The 12,512-nt window shown below is 39.8% G+C and overlaps 1 protein-coding gene across 5 annotated transcripts in view; it reads right to left on the minus strand.

Annotated features, from left to right (window-relative positions):
- Positions 1-12,512, minus strand: part of LOC105465677 (mitogen-activated protein kinase kinase kinase 5) — a 243,220-nt gene that overhangs the window by 13,391 nt on the left and 217,317 nt on the right. For all 5 annotated transcript variants that reach the window (XM_011714252.3, XM_071096505.1, XM_011714250.3 and 2 more), the window contains one exon: positions 10,368-10,473. In XM_011714252.3, the coding sequence (XP_011712554.1) occupies positions 10,368-10,473 (106 nt within the window). The remainder of the gene's footprint in view (positions 1-10,367; positions 10,474-12,512) is intronic.

Consider the following 12,512-nt stretch of genomic DNA (forward strand, 5'->3'; position numbering starts at 1 on the left):
TGCTACCAATCTCCAGAACATTTTCATTTTGCAAAACTCAAACTCTACCCATCAGCAACTCCCCATTACTCCTTCTCCTCAGTTTCTGGAAACTACCATTCTATTTTCTATTTCTATGAATTTGACTACTCTAGATACCTCACATTTATAGTGACAGAAGACAGACAAATTCCTAGGCAGACAGGGATCGGTCTCCAGTGAAACCTGACCTTAAAGCCAAGGACAGTTTAAAGCCTGAGAAGCAAGCTGCCAATTCCGGAGACAGTCCACAACCAGAGTGAAAACTTCTATCCCCATCTTACCTACTCTCTCAAAATTGCTTCCTTCTGAATGATGCCTTTTAACCAGTCAAGTTGTGCTTTTTCCAAGACCACCCATGAACCAATCAGCATGCACCCACTCCCATTCTAAGCCCATAAAATCCCCAGACTCAGCCTCACAGATGGCTACCCAATTTCAGGTCCCCTCTCAAGGCTGAGAACTTTCTTTCTGTCACTCAATTAAATTCTACTCTGCTTTACTCACTCTCCAATGTCTGTGTACCTTATTCCTCTTGGTCATGGGACTCACTGAACTGTGGGATTGAAAGGGATGTAGCACTCCTGCTCGCCAAGCTGTGGGCGGCAGGAGTAATAGAGCTGTAACACTCCCTCCCACTTGCCGAATGATGGGAGAGAAGAAGCCACTGGGTGCCACTCCCTCCCACTTGCTGAACTACAGGAGTGAAAAAGCCATAAAATTATGGAATCATATACTATTTGTCTTTTTGTGACTGGCTTATTTTACATAGCATAATGCCCTCAAGGTTTATCCATGTTGTAGCATGGGTCAGAATTTCCTTCCTTTCTAAGACTCAATAATACTCCATTATATGTATATACCACATTTTGTTTATCCATTCATCTGTTGCCAGACACTTGGGTTGCTTCCACCTCTTGGCAATTGTAAAGAGTACTGTTATGAATATGAATGTGCAAATGTCTCTTTGAAATCCTTCTTTTATTTTTTTTGAATATATACCCAGAAGAGAAATTGCTGGTTCACAAGGGTGCTTGCTTCTATTTTTAATTTCTGAGGAGCCATCATACTGTTTTCCATAGCAGCTGTATCATTTTACATTCCCAACAACAGTGTACAAGGATTCCAATTTTTCCATGTCCTCACGCTTTAACTCTTAAGGCTAACCAAACATCACCTCTACTCTATCTCATCTCTTATTCCAAAATCCCATTTCTTAATGTATTGATAGTGTAGTAGGAGTAAGTCAAAATCATGTGTTTTAGTTTTGTAAACCCAGCACTGATTGCAGGGGCTAAACATATTACGTCTTCAAAAACTGTTGGCAGAATGGAAGGGTATTCCTACTAGGGTTATTTGTATTTAGAAAGCAATACAGTAATTTTAAAATAATTTAAGAAAATATGATTCTAGATTAAATTAGAGGACAAGATTAGACCTTTTAAAACTTTCTATAATTAGTCTTACATTTCTGTTATGATTTCTAAACTGAATTTTTGTTTTTGTTTTTTTAGATGGGGTTTTGCGCTTGTTGCCCAGGTTGGAGTGCAATGGCACGATCTTGGCTCACTGCAACCTCCACCTCCTGGGTTCAAGCAATTCTCCTGCCTCAGGCTTCTGAGTAGCTGGGATTATAGGCATACGCCACCATGTCTGGCTAATTTTGTATTTTTGTAGAGATGGGGTTTCTCCATGTTGGTCAGGGTGGTCTCGAACTCCTGACCTCAGGTGATCCCCTGCCTTGGCCTCCCAAAGTGCTGGGATTACAGGCATGAGTCACTGTGCCCGGCCCTAAACTGAAATTTTTAAATAATGTAAAAAGGTTTGTAGTCCTGTTGACTATAATCTCACTTTTAGGGAAGGAAAATTTCTAATCCTATTATATTTAAATATCCTCTTAATTCTGTAAACTTAAAATTATCATTTTACATATGTATATATGACATTAAAAATTCTCTGAAATAATTTAAAGAAAGTAGAAAATTGTAAGTTCATGCAGTGCTTTGTTATTTTGGTCTTTCATGGTGGCTCCCTGAGTGCATGTCATCGGATTAGACATTGTAAAATATGCAAATGACATAGAACATCTGGTCTTTTTTCTCAAAGAGATGGCAATCTAAAGGAGAATTAGGGCAAATATACAGAAGAGTGCTGAGAGCACATGCAAATATAACATGAAATTATAAGTGCAAATGAATATAGCTATAAATATCTCAGATTATCTCAGGTATAGACCTAGTTATATATATAATTCACATGTATATTGAGATGGTTAATTTTATATGTCAACTTGACTGGGCTAAGGATGGCCAGATAGCTGGTAAATATTATTTTGGATGTGTCTGTGAGGGGTGAGGGTGTTTCCAGAAGAGATTAGCATTTGAATCAATGCACTTAGTAAAGAAGATGGCCCTCTCCATTGTGGGAAGGCATCATCCAATCCACTGAGGACCTGAATAGAACAAAAAGATGCAGAAAATGTGAATTCTCTTTCTCTCTTCTTGAGCTGGGACATCCACCTTCTCCTGCTCTTGGATATCGAAGCTCTTGGTTCTCAGGCCTTCAATTACAGTCAGCTCCCCTGGTTCTCAGGCCTTTGGAGTCAGACTGATTATACCACCAGCTTTTTTGGTTCTCCAGTTTACTGATGTTATATGGTGGAACTTCTCAGCCTCCATAATCACATGAGCCAATACCCATAATAAATCTTCTCTTATATATCTCTATGTATCCTGTTGGTTCTGTTTCTTTGAAGAACCCTAACACATACATGTAGTAAGGGTGCTAAGGGGTAAATAAAGTACATTTGCAATGACTAAATCCAGTGGTAGTTTCCTCACTCACTGAAGGATTCATAGAGGCTGAAGGCCTATGCAGAGTTCTGGAGGAGGGGAGCCTTGGTTTGATAGAGAAAGAGGGACAGGTATTTGAGATAAGGAAGCTCGAACGGTGGCCCAGGACCCTCTGGGAACAATGTAAAGCAGAGGGGACTGTCAGGAGAAAGCCATGTGTCAGGAGAAACATTGGGACTCAAGGGGGCCTTAAAGCCTATGAGTGGGAAAGTGGGGCCAGTGCATTGTTTCCAAACCAGCATGATGGGATCAACAACAAAACTATTCCCACTCAAATGGTTACTTCCCCAGAGGAAAATAACTAGACCAAGTTTCTTTTTCTTTTCTTTTTTTTTTTTGTTTTGTTTTTTTTTTTTTTTTTCCGAGATGGAGTCTCACTTTGTCACCCAGGCTGGAGTGCAGTGGCACAATCTCAGCTCACTGCAACCTCTGCCTCCCAGGTTCAAGCGATTCTCCTGCCTCCGCCTCCTGAGTAGCTGGGATTATAGGCATGCACCACCACACCTGGCTAATATTTGTATTTTTGGTAGAGACAGGGTTTTACCATGTTGCTGGTCTTAAACTCCTGGCCTCATGTGATTTGCCCGCCTTGGCCGCCCAAAGTGCTAGGATTATAGGCATGAGCCACCACACTTGGCCTAGACCAAGCTGCTTTAACACAGGGTATTTCTAATGCTTAGTAAGATCGTAATACTTGTGAGTGCAGTGTATCACACTTGCATGAAGCTCCTCGTACGTATACAATGCTGTTCAATTCACATTAATGTGAACTTGGAGCACGTGCTTGATTCAGTTTAACAACTGGTGGTAATATCAAGTGCTTGAAGCAGCTTTTAACAATTATTGTTAATATAGGAAGTATGCTTACATTATCAATACTCTTACCTTAGCACTGCCATCATAGTCTCTGTGCTCAGCATTACTGCATCTGGTCACCCACAAGCAGCCTGTACTAGAGGACTAATGCTGCCAATAATTTAAAAGTTGATTCTTGATGACAAGTGAGAAAATAGTCTGAGAAAAAACAAATTCTTAAGGGACTTGTACTGTACTCTCTGTTCTGTGTGTTCCTTTTGGAAAAAAGATTAAACACTTTTTTTTTTTTTTTTTTTACTTTTTATTTTGAAATAATTTTAGGATAACAGAAGTTGCAAAAATAGTGCAGAGAGTTCTTGTATAGCCTTCAGCCACTTGCCCTCACTTTAACAGTTTATATACCTCTGGCACTATTATCAAAACCAGGAAATTAACATTGATACAATACTTCTTTTTTTTTTTTTTTTGAGACAGGGTCTCACTCTGTCCCCCAGGCCAGAGTGCAGTGGCACAATCTCAGCTCACTGTGGCCTTGACCTCCTGGGCTCAGCTTATCCTCTCGTCTCAGCCTCCCTAGTAACTGGGACCACAGGCACACACCGCCATGCCTGACTTATTGTTGTATTTTTTATGTAGAGATGGGTTTTTACCCCACTGCCTGGGGTGATCTCAAACTCTAGGCTCAAGCAATCCTCCCACCTCCACCTCCCAAAGTGCTGGGATTATAGATGTGATTCACCACGCCCGGCTTTGATACAATACTATTAACTAATCTATGGACATTATTTGAATCTCACCAGTTTGCCTACCAATGTCCTTTTTCTGATCAAGGATCCCTCATTATAATTAGTTGTCACGTCACCTTAGTCTCTTCCAATATGTAACTAGTATTTCTTTATTTCTCAAGACCTTCACCCTTTTGAGGAGTACTGGTCAGGTTTTTGTACCATGTCTTTTATTTGAGGTTCACTGATGTCTTGTTGTGATGAGGTTGGGGCTGTGTATTTTTGGCAAGAACACCACAGTGTGATGCTGTGTCCTTCTCAGTGCATCCTATCAGGAGGTATATGACGCTGATATGTCTTCTTACTAGTGATGCTTACCTTGATCATTTGGTTGAGGGGGTGTCTACCACATTCCTTCACTATAAAATTACTGTTTTCTCTTGGCAGTTAGTAAATATCTTGTGGGGAGACACTTTGAAAACCATTCACACATCCTGTTTCTCCTCATTCTTTGGCCTACTTTAGCAGTCATTGATGGTCCTTGCCTGCAATAATTATTACTGTGGTGTTTGCCTACTGGTGATTTTCTGTTTTCCTCATTCATTTTCATTTATCAATCGCAACTCTACTATAACAAAAAGCTAACCTTTCTCATCTATATATTTATTTATTCAATTATTTATATTAATATGGACTCATGGACGCTTATTTTATTCTATAATCTATAATCCAATATGATCATTATTTTATTGTTCAGATTGTTCTGGCTTAGACTATTGGGAACATTTTCAGGTTGGCTATAGTGTCCTTTCAATAAATCTCCATCCTTTTTGACACTTTCTTATTTCTGGCAGGTATTTATTTATTTATTTATGACATGGGGTCTCGCTGTGTCACCCAGGCTGGAGTACAGTGGTGCAATCGTAGCTCACTGTAGCCTCTATCTCCTGGGCTCAAGCGATCCTCCCACCTCAGCCTCCCAAGTAGCTATAGGCATGCACCACTATGTCTGGCTAATTTATTTTTATTTTTTTAGAGACAGGGTCTTGATATTTTAGCCAGGCTGGTCTCAAACTCTTGGCCTCAAGTGATCCTCTTGCCTTGGCCTCACAAAGCCTTAGGAGTACAGGGGTGAGACACCATGCCCAGCTACAATCTTATCTTTTATTTCCCCTGCCCCCAGCCCAGAATCAACCACTGCTCCAAGGAAACCCAATTCCTTTTATTGAAGAATGGCATTTAGAAACCAAGATCTGGGTCTTCTCAGCCAGCAGATCTAGGAAATGAATGTACAATCATGTGCTGTATAATAACATTTCAGTCAAGGATGCATCGCATATACTACAGGGGTCCCATAAGACTATAATACTGTATTTTACTATACCTTTTGTATGTTTAGACACACAAACACTTACCACTGTGTTAAAATTGCCCACAATATTCAGTATAGTAACACACCATACAAATTTGTAGCCCGGGACCAACAGGCCATACCATACGGCCTGGGCATCTAGTAGGCTCTGCCATCTAGGTTTGTGTAAGTCCACTCTAGGATGTTTGCACAATGACAAAATTGCCTAAGGACGCATGTCTCTGAACATAGCCCTGTCATTAAACAATGCATGATTGTCCTAGTGATGGTATACTTTTTAAAATGTGTGGTCTTCTTTCGCGTGTCTTCTGAAATGGCAGGTTAACTGTAGTATCTTACATCTAAAAGGAATTTTTATCAGGGGCATTTGAAGACCGTCTGTTTTTCATGTAGTTTCTTTATATCTTAATTGCATAACAAAATCTTGCAGGACATCGAGAAATTTCATGGAATTGTTGAATGACTGACATCACTTCATCTTGTCCACATATTTCATTATTTATATATTGGTATACAGTGTATATGGATTTCTCTTATCCTGGGGGAAATAAAAAAGTACTGTCTCCATGTAATTCTCCTCTAAAATTTCCACTTTTCAAAAATAAATGTTTTTAAACAGTAACTTCAATTGAAATCAGAAACTCCTAGTGGCCTCAAGGAAACCAATTTCATGGTGGAAGGACAAAGTCCTTTCTTTTTTTTTTTTTATTATACTTTAAGTTCTAGGGTACATGTGCACAACATGCAGGTTTGTTACATATGTATACTTGTGCCATGGTGGTGTGCTGCACCCATCAACTCGTCATTTACGTCAGGTATAACTCCCAATGCAATCCCTCTCCCCTCCCCCCTACCCATAATAGGCCTCAGTGTGTGATGTTCCCCTTCCCGAGTCCAAGTGATCTCATTGTTCAATTCCCACCTATGAGTGAGAACATGCGGTGTTTGGTTTTCTGTTCTTGCGATAGTTCGCTGAGAATGATGGTTTCCAGCTGCATCCATGTCCCTACAAAGGACACGAACTCATCCTTTTTTATCGCTACATAGTATTCCATGGTGTATATGTGCCACATTTTTTTAATCCAGTCTGTCACTGATGGACATTTGGGTTGATTCCAAGTCTCTGCTATTGTGAATAGTGCTGCAATAAACATACGTGTGCATGTGTCTTTATAGCAGCATGATTTATAATCCTTTCGGTATATACCCAGTAATGCGATGGCTGGGTCATATGGTATTTCTAGTTCTAGATCCTTGAGGAATCACCATACTGTTTTCCACAATGGTTGAACTAGTTTACAATCCTACCAACAGTGTAAAAGCGTTCCTATTTCTCCACATCCTCTCCAGCACCTGTTGTTTCCTGACTTTTTAATGATTGTCATTCTAACTGGTATGAGATGGTATCTCATTGTGGTTTTGATTTGCATTTCTCTGATGGCCAGTGATGACGAGCATTTTTTCTTTAGCAAACACTTTTAATAAACAATGTGCCTTGTTCCACACATGGTTGATCACAGTAGTGTCCATTCCTGGGATACTCGTGCAAGGACAGCTCCCTCTGCAACCTCCCTGCTGTTCTCCCTAAACCTAACAGAGTTTCACCTACAGTTACTTTTGCTTTTTAAACTTTCTATTCTGGAAGAATTTTAGATTCATGGAAACATTGCAAAGATAGTACAAAGAATTCCTGTATACCATCCACACAGCTCTTCCTAATATATCTTACATAACTATGGCATGTTTTTCAGAATGATTAAATTAACGTTGGTACAATACTATTAGCTAAACTGCAGACTTCACTCAGATTCTCAGTTTTTCACTAATGTTCATTTTCTATTCTGGATACCACGTTACATTAGGTAATCATTACTAAAAGGAAGTTTTTTGTTTTTCTTTAAATTAAGTAAACAGATCATTTATATGCTATTTAAGTCGTTTCAAAATATACTCTCTTTTTCCTTTCTTCATTTAGGTGTCCTTAATTTAGGGTGCTACTGTATTTAACTCATGGCCCATACCTCTCCCTTTCAGTGATACATACTATTCCCCCTTTACCCCCTAGATCTTTTGAATATCTAACCCCTCTATAGCACATTCCATACAACCAGCCTTATCCTAATGATAAAGCATCTGAAGAAAAGTATTGTTTGACTTCCTTAAAGCATGAATTTCTTAGGTTCACATCCAACTACTAATCATGTGCTTCAAAGCCTCTCTAGAATTTTTTTCTAAGTTTCTACACTATACAAAATTTCCATCCAATTTTTTTTTTTTTTTTTTTTTTTTTTTGAGACAGAGTCTTACTCTGTCACCCAGGCTGGAATGCAGTGGTGCGATCTCGGCTCACTGCAAGCTCTGCCTCCTGGGTTCACGCCATTCTCCTGCCTCAGCCTCCTGAGTAGCTGGGACTACAGGCACCCGCCACCATGCCTGGCTAATTTTTTTGTATTTTTAGTAGAGACGGGGTTTCACTGTGTTAGCCAGGATGGTCTTGATCTCCTGACCTCGTGATCCGCCCGTCTCAGCCTCCCAAAGTGCTGGGATTACAGGCGTGAGCCACCGCACCCGGCCCCTAATTTGTTATAATCAGGTGAAACTCATTTACTTACTGTTTCAACCAAATATGAATCAGGGATCCACTGTTTTCCAGACACTGTGCTGGACAGTATGCTAGGCTCAGAATAAAATAAACCAGAAACAGTTACCCTCTGGTGAGGGTAACAGCTATTAAACTAGAAACAAAAGTAGTTTCAGATTATGGCATCACATATTGGTGAAAACCATTTCCAAGGAGAGAGAATAACAGAGGAAGCCTACTTTAGATTTGGTGATAGGTCCAGACTCTCGGTGGCCTGAAGAATGCAAAGGTGCAAGCCACAGGACAGGAGAGACATGGGGTGGAGGTGTGTTCCAGGTCGAAGTAACATGTTCGGGGATAGCAGAACTTCTGTTTCTTTCTTACATAAGAAATAACTTAATGTTGACCAATGTTTAACATAAAGATTGACACGGATGCTCTCCCTCTCATGTCAAACACTCAAGTGTTCTATGAGAAGAAAGGGAATTCCACAACTCAGAAGGGTTGGCCTGAACTTAAAAGTTTGTAGTACCATTTATAAATAATTTTAATTTAAAAATATTTCAGGGCCAGGTGCAGCAGCTCACGCCAATAATCACAGCACTTTGAGAAGCTGAGGTGGGAGGACAGCTTGAGCCCAGGGATTTGAGACTAGCCTGGGCAACAGAGTGAGACTTTGCCTCTACTTATTTAAAAAAAAAAAAAAAAGAAAAGAAAAGAAAACTAAAATGAAAATATTTCATATTGATCTTATCCTTTTAAATTTATATTTCAGAATGCTTTATAACAGAGGTACAAATTAGTACAACAGAACACGTTTCTAATTTGTTTATATAAATATATATATAAATCTGTATCTATCCATCTATCAATTGGTCAACTGCTCTTTCTTTCTACCTACCTACATATTCATCCATGCATCCATGCATCCACCCACCACTCCAACACACACACAGGGTGGAAGAGCTTTGCCTACAATTTCTTTATTAATGGGCAGACTATCAAAACCTGTTGGAAGTTTTGCCTTAGAGTATGAATACACTCCTCACTTATGCCAAAAAGCCTTGTTTCATCAACACTACCCCTGTTGTATTTCACTGCCAACATAGCTGGGGCTGTGTCTAGACCAGTGATTTCCAAATTTGGCTGTGCATCAACATGACCTGGGAGCTGCATTAAAATCAGGCTCTTATAGATGGGACACGGAAGATTTTTAGGGCTGTGAAAATATTATTTATTATACTATAATGGTGGATACGTGTTATTATATATGTAGAATTCCTAGAGAATGTACAACACCAAGACTGAACCCTAATGTGAACATGGATTCTTGGTGATAATAACATGTCAATGTAGATTCATTGATTGTAACCAATATACCACTCTGTGGGGGACCTTGATAATGGAGGAGGCTATGCATGTGTGAGGCTAAGGGGTATGTGCAAAATCTCCGTACCTTCCACTCAATTTTGCTGTGAACCTTAAACTGCTCTAAAAGACTAGTCTTAAAAAAAAATCAGATTCCTGGGCTTTATTCCTGGCAGATTCTTATTTGGCCTCAGATGGGGCTTTGAAAGCTGTAATTTTAAAGACAATTAAATTGCTCAATGCAATGAGCTATGCAGTGCCTCCTTAAATTGCTCAATACACTGGAAGATTTGGGAACCACTGGGTAAAATATGTAGGAATGTGTTTTGTGGTCCAGATATCTATATTTTGAAATGCATATTTATCTGAGTCACCTGTATATTTTTCTCTTTCTCTTCACATCCAAACACATTCCTTAAAGACAGGGGAAGCAAGCCTTCCTCACTCTTAGTAAACATTTTGCTTTGTGTACCATTATCCAGACTACAGGTACTATTTGGTGATGTTGAAAATATTTCTTTAAAAAAGGGTATTATGGTTTTTAAAGTACTAAAGTGATATGAGAAATAACAGATGAACACTAATCTAAAATATCCAAACACTAAATATGTGCAGAGTAATTAAATATCTCTGACCTGGAACCAGGATGGTAATGGCTGTCTGCACCGCCTTCCGGATGATACTGTCTAAGGCAAACATCCAGTGCGGCTTGATGTTATGATTCCGAAGAACTTTATTGACCTGGAGAGAGAGTGACATTTAGCCTACTTTAATTTTTAATTGCAAATAGCCTAGCTGATCCAAGCAGTTGGATGAAGTTCCATTTACAAAAAAAAAAACTAAAAAGTTTCTTCACCTTGAATTCTTTGTAATTCTTTATGTCATTGGAAAATAAAGTAAAAATTGCTACTTCAAATCAAAGTTCAGTGAGTCCCATGTAAGCAAATAAGTTATTTAAGTGAAAGGCAGTCTGGTTCAAATGAGAATGTTGCTTCTTTGGGACTCAGAATCTGCAGTTTTCAGCTTTTATGATGTCTACAGAATGGATGGAGGGAGGGGGTGAAGGAGGAAGACAGGGTGTAAGAGACTTTAAATAAAAATAAAGGCTGTTCTTACTGTTCATTATTTTCAGTTATTTATTATTATTATTATTTTTTCGTTTGCTTTGGAGACAGGGTCTTCCTCTGTCACCCAGGGTGGAGTGCAGTGGCGGGATCATGGCTCACTGCAACCTGTGCCTCTGGGGCTCAAGCAATCCTCCTGCCTCAGCCTCCCAAAGTGCTGGCATTGCAGACAGGAGCCACCGTGCCTGGCCATCTTAGGCATTTTTAAGTATACGGTTCAGTGGCATTAAGTACATTCACAATATTGTACTACCATCACTGCCATCCATCCACAGAATTCTTTATCTTGCAAAACTAAAACTCTATACGCATTAAACAGTACGTTCCCATTTCTCCCTCCCCACAGTCCCTGCAAACAAGCATTTTACTTTCTGTCTCTTATAAATTTCACAACTATAGGTACCTTCATATAAGTGGAATTACAGTATTTGGCCTTTTGTGAATGGTTTATTTCACTTGGCTTCATCTCTAAGCTTCATTCATGTTGTAGCATGTGTCAGAATTTCTTGCCTTTTTAAGCTTGAATAATATTCCATTGTATGTATTTATCATGTGTATTACCTTTCTAAAAACAAGGTTTTAGCGTAAGACTAAGACAAGCTCACTTAAAGTTTGGGTTAACTCTACTACCTGTTGGCTCACACAGACCTCTAAAAAAATAGGCTATTTCCCCAACAGGGCTCTGGTTAGATACCTCTAAGTGCCTATAGTATGATTATGGAAGTATAATTTTATTTAAATTCCAAAAATTTAATCACCATCCCTACTGCGGCTGGGGAGATGGTAACCTAGTCACAAACCCATGCCAAGAGCTGGAGCTCCAGTTGCTCATGCCTGTCCTTGGTCCATCTTCATCAAAATCCCCTATTTTGGAAGAGAGTCAGTTTGAGGACTTCCTTGTAGTAGTTGCACAGGAAGTGAACCCTTGCTAGGTTCCCACTTGTTCTAGAAAATCCATCCAGGCTGAGTTTGTCCTGGTATCTTCATTTCTTTAAATAATTTACATGCTGGCTGGACACAGTGGCTCATGCCCTGTAATCCCAGCACTTTGGGAGTCCAAGGCGGGCGGATCACCTGAGGCCAGAGTTCAAGACCAGCCTGGCCAACATGGCAAAACCCAATCTCTACTAAAAAATACAAAACTTAGCTGGGCATGGTGGCAGGCGCCTGTAGTCCCAGCTACTCTGGAGGCTGAGGGACAAGAATTGCTTGAACCCGGGAGGCAGATGCTGCAGTGAGCTGAGATCATGCCACTGCACTCCAGCCTAGGCAATAGAGGGAGACTCCACCTCAAAAGAAAAGAATTTACATTCTTATTAGGTGGAAGAGGGATCTGTTATAACCATGACCTGCTCCTTTTAGCTCTTTATTACATAGCAAATTACATCATAGGGCCCATACTTTGGGTTCATTCTCATCCTGGACAGTGAATGAGTAAGAGCAGGTGTGTGTGTGTCTGTCTGACCAAGGCCCAGGAGTACAACCCAATAGGTCTCAGTCTGAATTCTACAGCAAACTTGCTTTCCAACCTCTAGGCTAGAAGCCAAATGTGTGGGCAAGTGCAAATTAGCGAAATTATTTCACTCTATTTGCAGGCAGTTGGGTTTCCCTAGTTGCAGCATAAGCATGCTTTTAGCATTTAATATTAGTGATAGG

This window comes from Macaca nemestrina, chromosome 5, assembly GCF_043159975.1.
Source record: "Macaca nemestrina isolate mMacNem1 chromosome 5, mMacNem.hap1, whole genome shotgun sequence".
In the NCBI taxonomy this organism is placed as follows: Eukaryota; Metazoa; Chordata; class Mammalia; order Primates; family Cercopithecidae; genus Macaca; species Macaca nemestrina.